Source organism: Doryrhamphus excisus, linkage group LG11 (genome assembly GCF_037039965.1).
Source record: "Doryrhamphus excisus strain RoL-2023G ecotype Guam linkage group LG11, RoL_Dexc_Guam_v1.1, whole genome shotgun sequence".
Classification (NCBI taxonomy): Eukaryota; Metazoa; Chordata; class Actinopteri; order Syngnathiformes; family Syngnathidae; genus Doryrhamphus; species Doryrhamphus excisus.
The window spans coordinates 12,915,001-12,929,992 of NC_136367.1; the positions used below are offsets into that span (position 1 = coordinate 12,915,001).

The 14,992-nt window shown below is 41.8% G+C and overlaps 1 protein-coding gene across 1 annotated transcript in view; it reads left to right on the forward strand.

Moving 5' to 3' along the window:
• Positions 1-12,872, forward strand: part of kcnj9 (potassium inwardly rectifying channel subfamily J member 9) — a 19,047-nt gene extending 6,175 nt beyond the window's left edge. The window contains exons 4-9 of the mRNA XM_058065590.2: positions 41-254; positions 3,920-4,121; positions 5,141-5,333; positions 7,113-7,310; positions 9,569-9,699; positions 11,187-12,872. Coding sequence (XP_057921573.2) covers positions 41-254; positions 3,920-4,121; positions 5,141-5,333; positions 7,113-7,310; positions 9,569-9,699; positions 11,187-11,456 — 1,208 coding nt within the window. The 3' untranslated portion in view covers positions 11,457-12,872. The remainder of the gene's footprint in view (positions 1-40; positions 255-3,919; positions 4,122-5,140; positions 5,334-7,112; positions 7,311-9,568; positions 9,700-11,186) is intronic.
• Positions 12,873-14,992: the final 2,120 nt, after the last annotated feature.

Consider the following 14,992-nt stretch of genomic DNA (forward strand, 5'->3'; position numbering starts at 1 on the left):
CAAAAATACATATTTGTGTCTCCTTGTTTTTTCGCACCAGCTCGCGCCCGCCGCAAGAGGCAGCGCTACGTGGAGAAGAATGGCCGCTGCAACGTGCAGCACGGCAACATGCGAGAGACGTACCGCTACCTGACAGACATCTTCACCACGCTGGTGGACCTCAACTGGCGCTGTTCGCTCTTCGTGTTCGTCATGGCCTACGCCGTCACGTGGCTCTTCTTCGGCGCCATCTGGTACCTGATAGCATACTGCAGGTAAGAGGAGCAAACGCTGGTTCTGCACGCTTTGGCTATAAATTACAGGGATGCTCCGATTAGGGTTTTATGCTGCCGATTCCAATACCGATCATCCATATCTATCACATGGATTAAGTGTAGATTTCCACAGTTATTTATGTGGAATTGGCGAGGGGCGCCGTTAGCCAATCGCAGGGGCCCCTGGCAAATACGTAATTATTAAAAAATAACCTTTTCGGTGGAATGTTTTTTGTTTTTTTGGCCTTTATATGTGTGAAACGACTATTTAACAGAAACCTGAATTTTATTTAAAGCATGTTTTGTTAATTTTAATGCCTGGTACAATACTTTGGACAAATATAACAAAGACAAAGGGTCGCAGGGGTGCCGGAGCCTATCCCAGCTGTCTTCGGACGAGAGGCGGGGTACACCCTGGACTGGTCGCCAGCCAATCACAGGGCACATATAGACAAACAACCATTCACACTCACATTCATACCTATGGACAATTTGGAGTGGCCAATTAACCTAGCATGTTTTTGGAATGTGGGAGGAAACCGGAGTACCCGGAGAAAACCCACGCATGCACGGGGAGAACATGCAAACTCCACACAAATTGAACCCTGGTCTCCGAGCTGTGAGGTCTGTGCGCTAACCACTAGACCGCCGTGCCGCCCCACAAGAGTAACATTTTTTGAAAATACAATGTTATAGTAGTTATTCATGTAAAAATATGTGATTTTGGAAAAATCAAGAAAACCACTAAAGTTGAGATGTCAACTGGGACCTATTATGCTTTTTCCACTTTTCTGACCTATAAATGTAGTTAGAATGTCGTATTCTGGCGTTAAACCATGCCAAAGTTTCAGATAATGAGGTTTGTGCATTTGGAAGTGAGCCCTGAAAGAACTTTAGGATGGCTCAAAACGCTTGGTTTCAAAAGGCGTGGTAAAACTGCCCCTTTGTGATGTCACAGATGAACGGACTTCCTTATATGAGTGTGGCTGTAAGCCAGATAAGCTTTCTGCCCTACCTCAAGCGCTGCTTGCATGGCTCGTATGCAAACGCCATATTTGTTGACAATTCCTAAAGACGCCACCATCAGGCACAAGAAGGGCTTAAAGTATTCCGACCATGACCAACGAAAAACAAAAAAAAAGAATCTGCAATATCCAGACAAACACAAACTCATTGTAGCCATTGTAGCCAACTTTGACTGCAGCTATTGCCAAGCCCCTCCCCCTTCAAAACCGCTACTCTCCAATCCTACAATTATGCTGCGTTCAACCGCAGTGCATGCCTGGATCAGCCAATGAGTGACTGATATTCAATAGTTGAGGGTGGCTGCCTGCCCCTCACAAGTCGCTGCGGCAGACGAGGAGGCTGAACTTAGTTAGCATCCGTATTTTGCTTTGTAAACATACGACCTTTCACCTCAACTGGGTTTCAGATGCTGTTTTCAACCATCAAAATAGCAGAATTTGAGCGGGAGATGATTCTGTTGGGCTGCATTTAGTTGCTATTTACTTCTGGGGTTGGGCGTTGGCTCTGTTAGCATTAGCTCGCTAACGTTAAGGCTGCTGACAGTGTAACGTTCACATTGGCTTTAAACGGTTAAGTAAGTAAGGCTTGGGAACTCCAAAGAAATACATTTTTTACATAGGTGCCAAACTATAAAGCTGGTTATTGTGTGTAGCTGCTCTATCGGAGTCTTATGTCATCATCATCATTATATCTATCCAAAGAAATGTACCTTTAGTTGTATCAGTTTGTAATATTTATGATATATATTGATATTTTTTCCTCACTGTTTCATTTGAATTATTATCTATATATTACATAATATATATATAATACATATTTATACAGTACTATATTACTGTATATTCAGTAGTATTTTTTATTATGTCTGAGAAAGCTTTATGTATAAAATATTTTGACCTCCTTGTTCAGTGAAATAGCGGCATTTCCTTTACTGCTGTGTAGTTATGATTCAAGTCATAAATAAGTCCAAAGTAATATCACTTTACTTAGGAGTGCTTGCCAAGAATATTTATTATGCTTAGTTTTCTGCTGCGGACCTCAAAATCATAACTGTGTCTGTTTAAAAGCAGTTAGGTTATTATCTAGTGGACATAAACTGTTTTGTCGTTCGCCTCGGAGCATCTTATTTATCACCAGACATGACTAATGGATTGTCTGATCACTGCATACTTGGCAGGAAGTCAATACGACACAAACACATCTCACCTAAACTACTCCTTTAATTAAAGCGTCATGCGGCGCCGTCACATTTTCTCAAGCGTTGCGACGTCCTCAAACATGCGACAAAGGCCTTCGAGGCGTTTTCTGTTGTCGGGTCTAAAAAAAAAAAAAAAAAGAAGACATTTTGCAGCCAGAAAAGTCGATGACAAAGCAGTAGTCCCATTATGGCGTATATTTCATCTTGGCTTGGATGTGCCTGCCGGATCCTTGCTTCAATTAGCTAACGGGCTCACCTCGTAAAAAAAAAAAAAAAAAAAGAAACGGTGACCTTTTTCGCTATCAGTGAAGGACCACCATGAGCTGCGGCAGACAGCTGCTTCTGCAATTCCTCGGCCACCAACTCAGCGCAATAAAACGGCGAGGATTAGCTAAATTAACACCACTTTAATGAATAATCATGCTTCCATGCATACCTTAGATCAGGGGTCTCAAACACGTGGCCCGCGGGCCAAATGTGGCGTGCAGGACACTAGTTTGAGGCCCCCGCCTTGATATGAAAGTTTAATGTTAGTGCGGCCCCCGCGCAAGTTTGATATGGATGCTGTATGGTGTCATGTACCCAGAAAAAATTATTACATTTGATTAATGTTCATGTTAAAGGTTAAATAACTGTTAATAGTTATCCTCCCTATCCGTGTGGAAGTGGTAAGTTTTGGGCTATTTAAGTTTAAAGGAAATAACTTGAAGGCTACCGTTTAGGTCTCTAGCTCTCTAGTTTGCGAGTTAGCATGTGTCTCAAGACCCTGCAGTTGCGCAATATGTTGTAAATAAAAAGAGTATAAATGTGACTATAGTTGTGTTTTGTCATGTCTACAGGGCTCTAATAATGCTTTGTTCATTTTAATCTGAAAAAAATAATTTGTCTACCCGCCAACTATATGTGGTTTCTTAAGTTTTTATTATTTGCCGTTTTATTATTATTATTATTATTATTATATTTATTTGTTACTGATTGATTGATTTTCTTTATTCTTGATTTGTTTATTTTTCATCTTATTTTGTGCAGAAAAATAAAAATTAAGATATTTGAGAACAGTGGAATGTTTTATCAGAGCTTTTATTGTAGAAAATTGGAACCAAAGCACTGAAAAAGTTTGTATATTTTTCTGTTTTGAATAAATGCATTTTTTTTTTTTGGAAAACCTGATGTGGCCCAGTCTCACCCAGACCCTAGCTCCAGTGGCCCCCAAGTAAATTGAGTTTGAGACCCCTGCCTTAGATGGTAGCTGGTGGAGTTTGGGCTGTAAAAGTCACTTTTGTTCAGTGTTTGTTCATAATATGCTCACCACACACTTTAAGCGATCATCCACTTGAATACATGAGACAATCCAAAAGATGTCAGATGGGATACATTGTAGTTATATTTTAGTTATGTCTGTACACACTATCGACATACCTTGTCATTTCTTCCTCCTCAGGGGTGACCTGGACCACCTGGAGGACGAGACGTGGACGCCGTGCGTCAACAACGTCAACGGTTTCATCTCTGCGTTCCTCTTCTCCATCGAGACGGAGACCACCATCGGCTACGGCCACCGTGTCATCACAGACCAGTGTCCCGTGGGCACCATGCTGCTGCTGCTGCAGGCCATACTGGGCTCCATGGTCAACGCCTTCATGGTGAGCACGGCTTTTTGTAATGCGGAGAAGTGATTTACCGCTGGAGGTTCTAATTTTCTACCACTTATCCTCACGAGGGTGGCGGGGGTGCTGGAGCCTATCCCAGCTGGACAAACAAACATTCACACTCACATTCATACCTATGGACAATTTGGAGTCGCCAATTAACCTAGCATGTTTTTGGAATGTGGGAGAACATGCAAACTCCACACAGAGATGGCCGAGTGTGGAATTGAACTCAGGTCTCCTAGCTGTGAGGCCTGCGTGCCAACCACTCGGTCACCATGAAGCCCGAAATACATAATTCATTTATTCATTCATTTTCTACCGCTTTTACTCACGAGGGTCGCGGGGATGCTGGAGCCTATCCCAGCTGTCTTCAGGCGAGAGGCGGGGTACACCCTGGACTGGTGGCCAGCCAATCACAGGGCACATAGACAAACAACCATTCACACTCACATTCATACCTATGGACAATTTGGAGTGGCCAATTAACCTAGCATGTTTTTGGAATGTGGGAGGAAACCGGAGTACCCGGAGAAAACCCACGCATGCACGGGGAGAACATGCAAACTCCACACAGAGATGGCCGAGGGTGGAATTGAACCCTAGTCTCCTAGCTGTGAGGTCTGCGCGCTAACCACTCAACCGCCGTGCCACCCATTCATGGTGTTATATTTGTAAAATAAAAAAAAGTTATTTTTTGTGTTGTTTATGTTGTGGCATCGTTGTTTATACATTTTGGTGAAATGGCTAAATTTGTGTCAAAGTGAAAGTTATGCTTGAAATGTATCGTTTTGTCGATGTTTTACTGCTGATTACTATCGAAAAAGTAAGGAAAGGGAAAGAAAGAAATATGAAAGATGAGTCTTGTGAAACTACAAGCAATTCATCTAAGGATTTATGGCTGATTCTTATCGATGCTACTGATGCCATCTCTCGCCTGTCAAAGCGGATATCCGGTCGCATCAAATTATCGTCCACACCCCTAACGTATACGTATACTGGCATCTGTGCAGGTGGGCTGCATGTTTGTGAAGATCTCGCAGCCCAACAAGCGAGCTGAGACGCTGGTGTTCTCCAAACACGCTGTCATCTCGCTGCGGGACGACAAGTTGTGCCTGATGTTCCGCGTGGGTGACCTGCGCAGCTCGCACATTGTGGGGGCCAACATGAGGGCCAAGCTCATCAAGTCCAAGCAGACGCAGGAGGGTGAGGCTGCTACTATTATCCATATTTCTATTGTTTTTTTATGAATTGACTTAATTGGGTGGTTAAACAATGCAACAATAATTCTGCAATATTCATTCATTAATTTTCTACTGATTATCCTCACGAGGGTTGCGGGGGTGCTGGAGCCTATCCCAGCTGACTTCGGGCAAGAGGTGCGTCACCGCTGTTCTTCGGCCATGGCCATTTGTGGCTATTTCCCTATGTCAGCGTGCAATTCAGCAACTCCAGCTCTTGCTGCTGATCGGAATGAAATAGAACAGGAAAATAGACAGGAGCAAAATGGAGAGAAATACATAGTATTAGAAATACAAGTATGAAAATTCACAAACGAGATGCATTAGACCAGGGGTCTCAAACTCACGGATTTGGCCCGCGGGACGCTAGTTTGAGGCCCCCGCCTTGATATGAAAGTTTAATTTGTTTAATTTGTTTAATTTGTTTAATTTGTTTAATTTGTTTAATTTGTTTTTTGATTTGCTTATTTATTTTTCCATCTTATTTTGTGTCGAAAAATCAAAATTAACATTAAACATTTATCTAATAATTTAATAATAAATAAAAAATTTTTTTCATTTGTTTAATTAGTTTTTTGATTTGCTTATTTATTTTTCCATCTTATTTTGTGTTGAAAAATAAAAATTAACGTTAAAAATGTATTTAATAATTTAATAATAAATAAAAATGTATTTGTTCATTTGTTTCATTTGTTTTTTGAGTTGCTTATTTATTTTTCCATCTTATTTTGTGTCGAAAAATAAAAATTAACATTCAACATTTATTTAATAATTTAATAATAAATAAAAATGAATTTGTTCATTTGTTTCACTTGTTTCATTTGTTTTTTGATTTTCTTATTTATTTTTCCATCTTATTTTGTGTCAAAAAATAAAAATTAACATTAACATTTATTGAATAATTTAATAATAATAATAAATTATTTATAATAATTTATTATAATTTAATGTTTTATCAGAGCTTTTGCAAAGAACCAAAGCACTGAAAAAGTGGAGGGTATAGCAGAAGCATTGAAGACTGTTATATATATATATATAAATATTTAATATTTAATATAATTAATATTTATTAATATTTTAATCTATTTTTTCTTTTTTTCTTATATATATATATAATTTTTTTAAAACCTGATGCGGCCCAGCATCACCCAGATCCCAGCTCCAGTGGCCCCCATGTAAATTGAGTTTGAGACCCCTGCATTAGACAGTAAATCATAAATCAGTAACTCCTGCAAAAAAACGTCAATGAGTTAAACATTTACAGCTACTTCCAAAGCAGTCCAGCAAAGCATGCTGGGAAGCAGGAAGTGCTAGCCAAACGTGGTCATCGTCAGACGGTGATAAAGGAGACAAGCAATATAAAATACAAATACAGAAAAATACAGCTCATAAAAAAAACTCACATCAGAAATGATTTCTGCACCGTTGTATGCTTCAAACTTTGTGGCAATACTTGCTGAAACTTTTCTGTCCGCAGGCCGAAAGGCATGCTTGGTCGAGTTTGTTGTGGGAGAACTACAACAAGTACACAAGTCCGATACCAGTGACTTTTGGGCATACTCCAAAATCTTATAGAAAGTTATTGCAGAAATGGGGAAGCTGTTCTAGCAAGTCTTCACTTTTCACTTCCTGTTAGTGTCAGGGTCTGAATAATGCACATACGTCCTCTCATCCAGGGTTGAAAGTTGACTGCCAATAAGGTGAAAGACAGACGCGTTTACCGTCCATGCTCCCTGTCTTCCAGGCGAGTTCATCCCCCTGGACCAGACCGACATCAGCGTGGGCTTTGAGACAGGCGACGACCGTCTTTTCCTGGTGTCGCCGCTGGTGATCTCGCATGAGATTGACGTCTGCTCGCCGTTCTGGGACATGTCGCAGGCGCAGCTGGAGAAGGAGGACTTTGAGATCGTGGTCATCTTGGAGGGCATGGTGGAGGCTACGGGTAAGGAACCACGTTGTTATTGCTGAGGTAATGGTAATGGTAATGGTAATGGTAATGGTTTAATTTCATTTGAACATGCATCAGATTACAATTGAATGCATCCCATAATCAGTTCCCAGTTCCACATGTGGAGGGGGTGCTGGAACCTATCCCAGCTGTCTTGGGGCGAGAGGCGGGGTACACCCTGGACTGGTGGCCAGCCAATCACAGGGCACATATAGACAAACAACCATTCACACTCACATTCATACCTATGGACAATTTGGAGTGGCCAATTAACCTAGCATGTTTTTGGAATGTGGGAGGAAACCGGAGTACCCGGAGAAAACCCACGCATGCACGGGGAGAACATGCAAACTCCACACAGAGATGGCCGAGGGTGGAATTGAACCCTGGTCTCCTAGCTGTGAGGTCTGCGCTAACCACTCGACCGACGTGCAGCCCTAGGAAGAAGCAAAGCTTATTAAATCCTACCCCTCCATCTGGTACTTTTACAATCACTAACTGTTTTAACATTTGTTCACTTCCTGCTTTCCTAATTTAATTTAAGTTTTTTTTTGTTTTTTATCAGTTGTTGGACAACTTTGTAGCTCACGTTAAAAAAAATGTTGTGCTGGTGGTCATGGTGGTCTTTATCGACTCAAGACCAAGAATATAAAGCCTTTGTCTTGTGCAGTCATCCCTTGTTTATCATGGTTAGTTGGTTTTAGACCCAACCGTGATAAGTGAATTTCTGTCAAGAAGAATACCTTAGAAGGAAATCATGTTTTATATGATAATATTTTTTAAATCAAATTTCTTTTCACAAAGAAATTTAAAGGGGACCTATAATGCGATTTTTTTGGCGTTGTGGACTCGCCAAAAAAATAGAGCAGCTAAACACAATAACCAGCACAGAAAGCTTTTCTAGATCTTCCAGAATCTGCGCCGATTCCAGCTGTATTTCTTTGGAATTCGTGCTTCCTGTGAAAATGGTCTGTTTTTATTTATTCCACCCACGGCCTGCCTCCAGCCAAGCTCACTCCGCTGTGGTTGCTCACGAGGACTTCCAGACAGCAGCCGAGCCCAACTTTATAGTCGTTGATAATAAACTGTGATTTATCTTTTTTAAAATGTCGGTTTCTAACATACAGCCATATGTGTTGGATCCTGAAGTAGAGACTGGACCGTCTGAAGTTTCTCAAGAAAAGAGGTTATGCCTTTTTGTGTGTAAAAAAAACTTGGGTAGAGCCACTGATTATGGTGGAAAATGGCTATTAGCAACCCCGCTCCCTGTATGCACACTCTATAATGCTACACAGACAACCGCTGACGCAAAATAAACAGTTAGCACACTGATAAATTGTTACTTACTGCTTGTTTTTCTGACTCTTGGACACAACCAAGTAATGTTGGAAAGGCGTAGGGCTTCAGCAAGTTTGTCGGCTAGTCCAGAGATGCCGTTGACAGCTTAAAATCTATTTCTTTTGCTGGTCGGGAATCAGGAACTCCAACCCCGTCTTTAGTGGTGGCGTCTTTAGGAATTGGAAACAAATGTGGCTTTCCCTTACACCCAGAGAAACACTTTTTATGAGCCATTGCTAGCAACGTAAACAGAGAAGCAGAGCTTGGGGGAGAGGGCAGAGAGTGTAAGGAAGCCTGTCCCTCTGTGACATCACAAAGGACAAGTTTTACCACACCCTTTGAAACAGAGCGTTTTGAGCCATCCCAAACATCTTCCAAATGTGCAAACCTCATTCATTATGTGAAACTTTGGTGTGGTTTAACACCAGAATACGACATTCTAACTCCATCTATAGGTCAGAAAAGTGGAAAAATCATAATAGGTCCCTTTTAAAACTAAAAAGTCATGGTACATTTTTTTAGGCGGTACTTTGTGTGTTTTAGAACAAATTGTCCTTTCATCCCCCTGCCTTTTGGAATGCTTGAGAGAATCCACAGGAAGTCCGTCGGGATACATTGTAGTCATTGTAATTAAAACTGCTATTACGTTGCAGCGAGCAAAAGCTGTGGGCTAGCAAAGCTCTTATTGCACTGCGGCCAAGTCGCCCTGAGAGGATGATGAAGTTCCCATCTATCTTTTTTTGATGCCACACGCTAAAGATGACTATCGATTTCCTCACTCAGCAAGTTCTGAGGAGGCTCCCAGAAGAAGCATCCAGCAGTCGTAACTGCCGCCTTCATAAGAAAGCGCTCATGCGTCATCCATGTGTCTAAGTCTCCGTGAGGAACACTTGTACTCCACTTCCTGTGTGCAGGCATGACATGCCAGGCCAGGAGTTCCTACCTGGCCGAGGAGGTGATGTGGGGGCACCGCTTCAGCCCAATGATGTCGCTGGCTGAGGGCTTCTTCGACATCGACTATGGCGCTTTCCATCACACCTTTGAGGTAAGCCTACCATCAGAACTATCATTCAAGTGGAAATAAACCCCTTTATTAACCGCTTTAATGACAAAACGATGATTCAAAATTGGTCTCAAGGTGGCGTCATCCATCTTGTTTTTTAACATTATTGAATGCCACTCAATTGTAAAAAGAAGTTAACCACTGGCAATACTAAACATTCATTCATTTTCTTCCACTTATCCTCACGAGGGGTACGGGCGGTGCTGGAGCCTATCCTAGCTGTCTTCAGGCGAGAGGCGGGGTACACCCTGGACTGGTGGCCAGCCAATCACAGGGCACATATAGACAAACAACCATTCACACTCACATTCATACCTATGGACAATTTGGAGTGGCTAATTAACCTAGCATGTTTTTGGAATGTGGGAGGAAACCGGAGTACCCGGAGAAAACCCACGCATGCACGGGGAGAACATGCAAACTCCACACAGAGACGGCCGAGAGTGGAATTGAACTCCGGTCTCTAAGCTGTGAGGTCTAACCACTAGACCGCCGTGCAGCCCCATTCATTCATTCATTTTCTACCGCTTTTCCTCATGAGGGTTGTGGGGGGTGCTGGAGCCTATCCCAGCTGTCTTCGGACGAGAGGCGGGGTACACCCTGGACTGGTGGCCAGCCAATCACAGGGCACATATAGACAAACAACCATTCACACTCACATTCATACCTATGGACAATTTGGAGTGGCCAATTAACCTAGCATGTTTTTGGAATGTGGAAGGAAACCGGAGTACCCGGAGAAAACCCACGCATGCACGGGGAGAACATGCAAACTCCACACAGAGATGGCCGAGGGTGGGATTGAACCCTAGTCTCCTAGCTGTGAGGTCTGCGTGCTAACCACTCGAACGCCGTGCAGCCCCAATACTAAACAAATACAGTAAAATACCGATTATGCTAATTTTTCGACCCTGTGTATTGAGTTGTGGTCTCCTATAGAGCAGCGACACGCAATAACCCGCACAGAAAACTTTCTACATCTTCCAGCATCTGCACCTATTCCATCAGTATTTCCTCAGATTTGTCCTTCCTGCCAAAACGTTTTCTGTTTTCATTTATTCCACCCACGGCCCGCCTCCATGCACGCCCACTTTGCTGTGATTGGTCACATGCCCAAAGTGCTTCCTAACAATGAACCATATAAGGAAGTCCGCCCCTCTGTGACATCACAAAGGAACAGTTTTGCAACGCCTTCTGAAACCGAGCATTTTGTGATGACTTTTATGTTGATCCTTTGATGTGTGTTCGCTTGCTTCCCTTGTCGATATTGCGCTTTATTTTGGAATAAGTGACACAAAAAAGCCAAAGAAAAAGCAATCCTTTATTGTAATCCTTGCTGACCCGGGGTCTCTTTTTATGCAACTTTATATATCGCCATAATTTTCCTGTAAAAAAAAGTGTTTTTCCTTGTCAGTATTTCATTCAAAGTAACCAACTCTTGGTCCACTCACCCCCGCCCCCCCCAAAAGGTGGACACGCCCTCCTGCTCGGCACGAGAGCTCTCGCTGGTCGCCGCGAGGCTGGACGCCCACCTTTACTGGTCCATCTCCAGTAGGCTGGACGAGGAGCCCGCCCTGCCCCAGCAGGGGTCCAGAGCGACGGAGAGCGGCCCAGCCAACGGCAAAGGCGGCACGCCCACCTTCATCGTTGGTGAGATGACCGACGTCGGCGTGGCGCCGCCGGGCTTGGGCGAGCTGAACGGCAGCGTGGCCACCGACCAGTTGGCGTGCAAGGCCTAGCGGACAAAGACACGTTTCACCCATGTGGACTTTCTACTTTGATTGGTTGTGTTATTTCCAACTACTCCTGCCTCTTTCGTGTTTTGATTGCGGCCGAATGTTAAACAGATATGGATTGACATTGTTCATATTTCATTCGTAGATATTTGAAACACCATAAACCTTGAAATTCACCACAAAGGCACCATGGACAGCACAGACTAATGTGGGAAATGTTTACTTCTGTAAACACACAGCAATGAGTGTGATGTCATGTTTTATGCATGCGTGTCACTTCCTGGAGGCGCTTTTTTTTTTTGGTAATGTGAACAACCACGTAAAAGTTTGCATTTTCACCCAAAAAAATGATAATTAGTCAATATGCCCTACAGTGGGAACGTAGCCTAGACACATATGCATTAAATGGACGAGGATGGGCTTTTTCTGGCCTCCTGCCCACTGGGGGCGCTGTTGGTTTGTGACATTCCTAACACAATAGAGCAGGGGTGTCCAAAGTGCAGCCCGGGGACCATTTGAAGCACCCAGCACAGTCTACTAATAAATTTAACAACAAAACTAACAATAAAAACAAAAAAAATGTAAATGTTATAATGTTCGGGGAATAAAGTCAGGATTACGGGAATGAAACATTTCCATGAAGAACATTAAAAAACAGCACAAATTGATAAAAACTGCTGTCATTTTACAAGAATGAACTCCTAATATTAAGAGAAAAAAGTAACAATTTTATGATAATAAATGAAAAATATAAACAAGGAAAAATAATGTTATTTTAGTAGCTTAGGGTTAAAAAAAATTTAATGTCGGAATTCTGAAAAACAAAACAAAATAAAGTTGTAATTTTAATCAAATTGGGTTCCGCAGTGGAAATAAAGTTGTAATAAATATAATAAATAATAATAAATTAAATACAATTAAATTAAATACAATTAAATTAAATACAATTAAATTAAATTAAATTAATAATAATAAAAAATATTTATGAAGATTATTTGGAAAAAAAGTTTGAACAAAAAAAAAGAGCCATGACCAAAGTTCATACTACTAATACACTTTTTCAACTACATAACAAAGCTGAGATGCAGTTGTTTCTTCAAATATTTATCATTTCTTTCCATTTCTACATGTGGTGTCCCTTGCATCCTATCATTTTTCACTATCTGCCCTCGCTGGAAAAAGTTAGGACACCCCTGCAATCCAGGCAGGTGAACACACGGGTATCTGTGTTATTGTATATAGAGTATATATACAGTACATATACAGTACATAGTGCAGGGATGATGTATGTTTTAGTGTAGTTATTACAGAAAGTAAAAGCACAACAAAGCCGACTCCCGTGTATAAATGTGGTTCTTTTTACTTTTACTAACAATCATCTGACATGTCAAATAGTATAATAAAGTATATTCCAGAATACCTTGTGTGCTAAACTTTGAATCGCCATCTTCTCCAAATGCCTCCCTCAGCATCACGGTGATGATGTTGTCTCGTTAGGGATGCAGGGCTGGATGTAAAGTGCCAGGAGAAGTCAGCAGATTGGGTTACTAGGCAGAAGCACAGCTGGGTTTAAAAAAAAAAAAAAGAACGTTTTTTTACATGTGTTTGTCGCTAGAGGGAGACAAAGTAGCAAAACGCTGGAAACTATTCCTGCCTGTCAACGCAGCCTTATTGGTGGTGTTTTATGATGATGGGGTCCCCATCAGCTGTCTCCAAGGCAACCGGGGCTGGGGACAAGGGAGTGAGAGTGTGTGTGTGTGTGTGTGTGCTTTGAAGTGGGCCGTCAAAAGTGATCATGGAATAAGGGTCATTAAGAAATGATGTTTCACATATACTATATATATTTCTATAGTTTATTTTTGCAAAGACCACCGAGTGATGACAATACACTGCAGTGACCTTCACATAAAAAGTGACCTTGTCACCGACATGGAGCCATGTAGGAATGACATTTTTTTTTCCCAACCTACCTTAAATCTCACACAGTATCAATTGCCTGTGACAAAACGAGTCCCAAAATAGGACACAAGTGAGGCAAAGCCAAGAGTCTGCAAGGAGCTCGGTGGTGCAGTGACCAAAACAGGAATCAACCTTTGGGTTAATTATGATGGCGATGTGCTCCCACTGAGCCACGATCAATGTTTCCCTGCATACACAGGAAGTTGTGGTCAGGGTAAGCTAGTTTGGTAGATGAGTGCATCGTATTATCGGGAAAAAAAAGCAGTGGAACCAGGGAAGCTGAATGGCTGAAATTAGAAATTGAACTAAACATTTTGCCACAAAGTTGTTCAAAACTTCCGAGGAAGCACGGCACCACTATTGGAACGTTTATGTTGAGCAGGACTTCAGCTCAGTTAGCATGAAAAGGAATAATCCACGAGTGTGTTTTACACCTGGGATGGCAAAGAGAAGAAAAAGACAACCTATAAATGGCACCAAAAGTAACTCTGTCCTGGCTGCTCAGTACAACAAGTCAACAGTAACAAAGAATATATACTGTACACTTTCAGCTGACAGACACAGTAATCAAAGGATGAATACATGTAACTTATCATACATTCTGCGAGAGCGTGTAGCTTCTTTTTACACTTATAATTCTTCTAATGGGTTCACAAAGGACCCTGGAATTGAACATTTCAAATTCTCCAAGGAAAAATCCATGTCAATAGTGTGAGTTTAGTGTGAAATTTAAAGGGGACCTATAATGGTAATATTTTTTTGGAGTTGTGGGCTCATATAGAGCAGCTAAACACAATAACCAGCACAGAAAGCTTTCTAGATTTTCCAGAATCTGCGCCCATTCCAGCTGTATTTCTTTGGAATTCGTGCTTCCTGTGAAAATGGTCTGTTTTAATTTATTCCACCCACGGCCTTCCCCCAAACAAGCTCACTCCGCTGTGGTTGGTCATACTCCAAGTGCTCACGAGGACTTCCGGATAGCAGCCGAGCCCAACTGTATAGTAGTTGATAATAAACTGGGATTTACATACAGGCATATGTGTTTGATCCTGAAGTAGAGACTGGACCGTCCGAAGTTTCAGAGCCACTGATTATGGTGGAAAATGGCTATTAGCAACCCCGCTTCCTGTATGCACACTCTATAATGCTACACAGACAACCGCTTACACAAAAATAAACAGTTAGCACACTGATAAATTGTTACTTACTGCTTGTTTTTCTGACTCTTGGACACAACCAAGTAACGTTGGAAAGGCGTAGGACTTCAGCAAGTTTGTCGGCTAGTCCAGATGCATACTGGTGCGTGTTCACACCTGCTAGCTATTACCTATGAACTTTAAAAGCAACATCTGTTCTTTAACAACGTCAATAATGGATTGGCTGTGCTTTTACAGAGTTTAATATGTACACAAATTGTCATCATCATTGTCAGAAATTTAAAGGGGACCTATAATTCTCATTTTTTGGAGTTGTGGGCTCATATAGAGCAGCTAAACACAATAACCAGCACAGAAAGCTTTCTAGATTTTCCAGAATCTGCGCCTATTCCAGCTGTTTGGAATTTGTGCTCAACGGCGGTT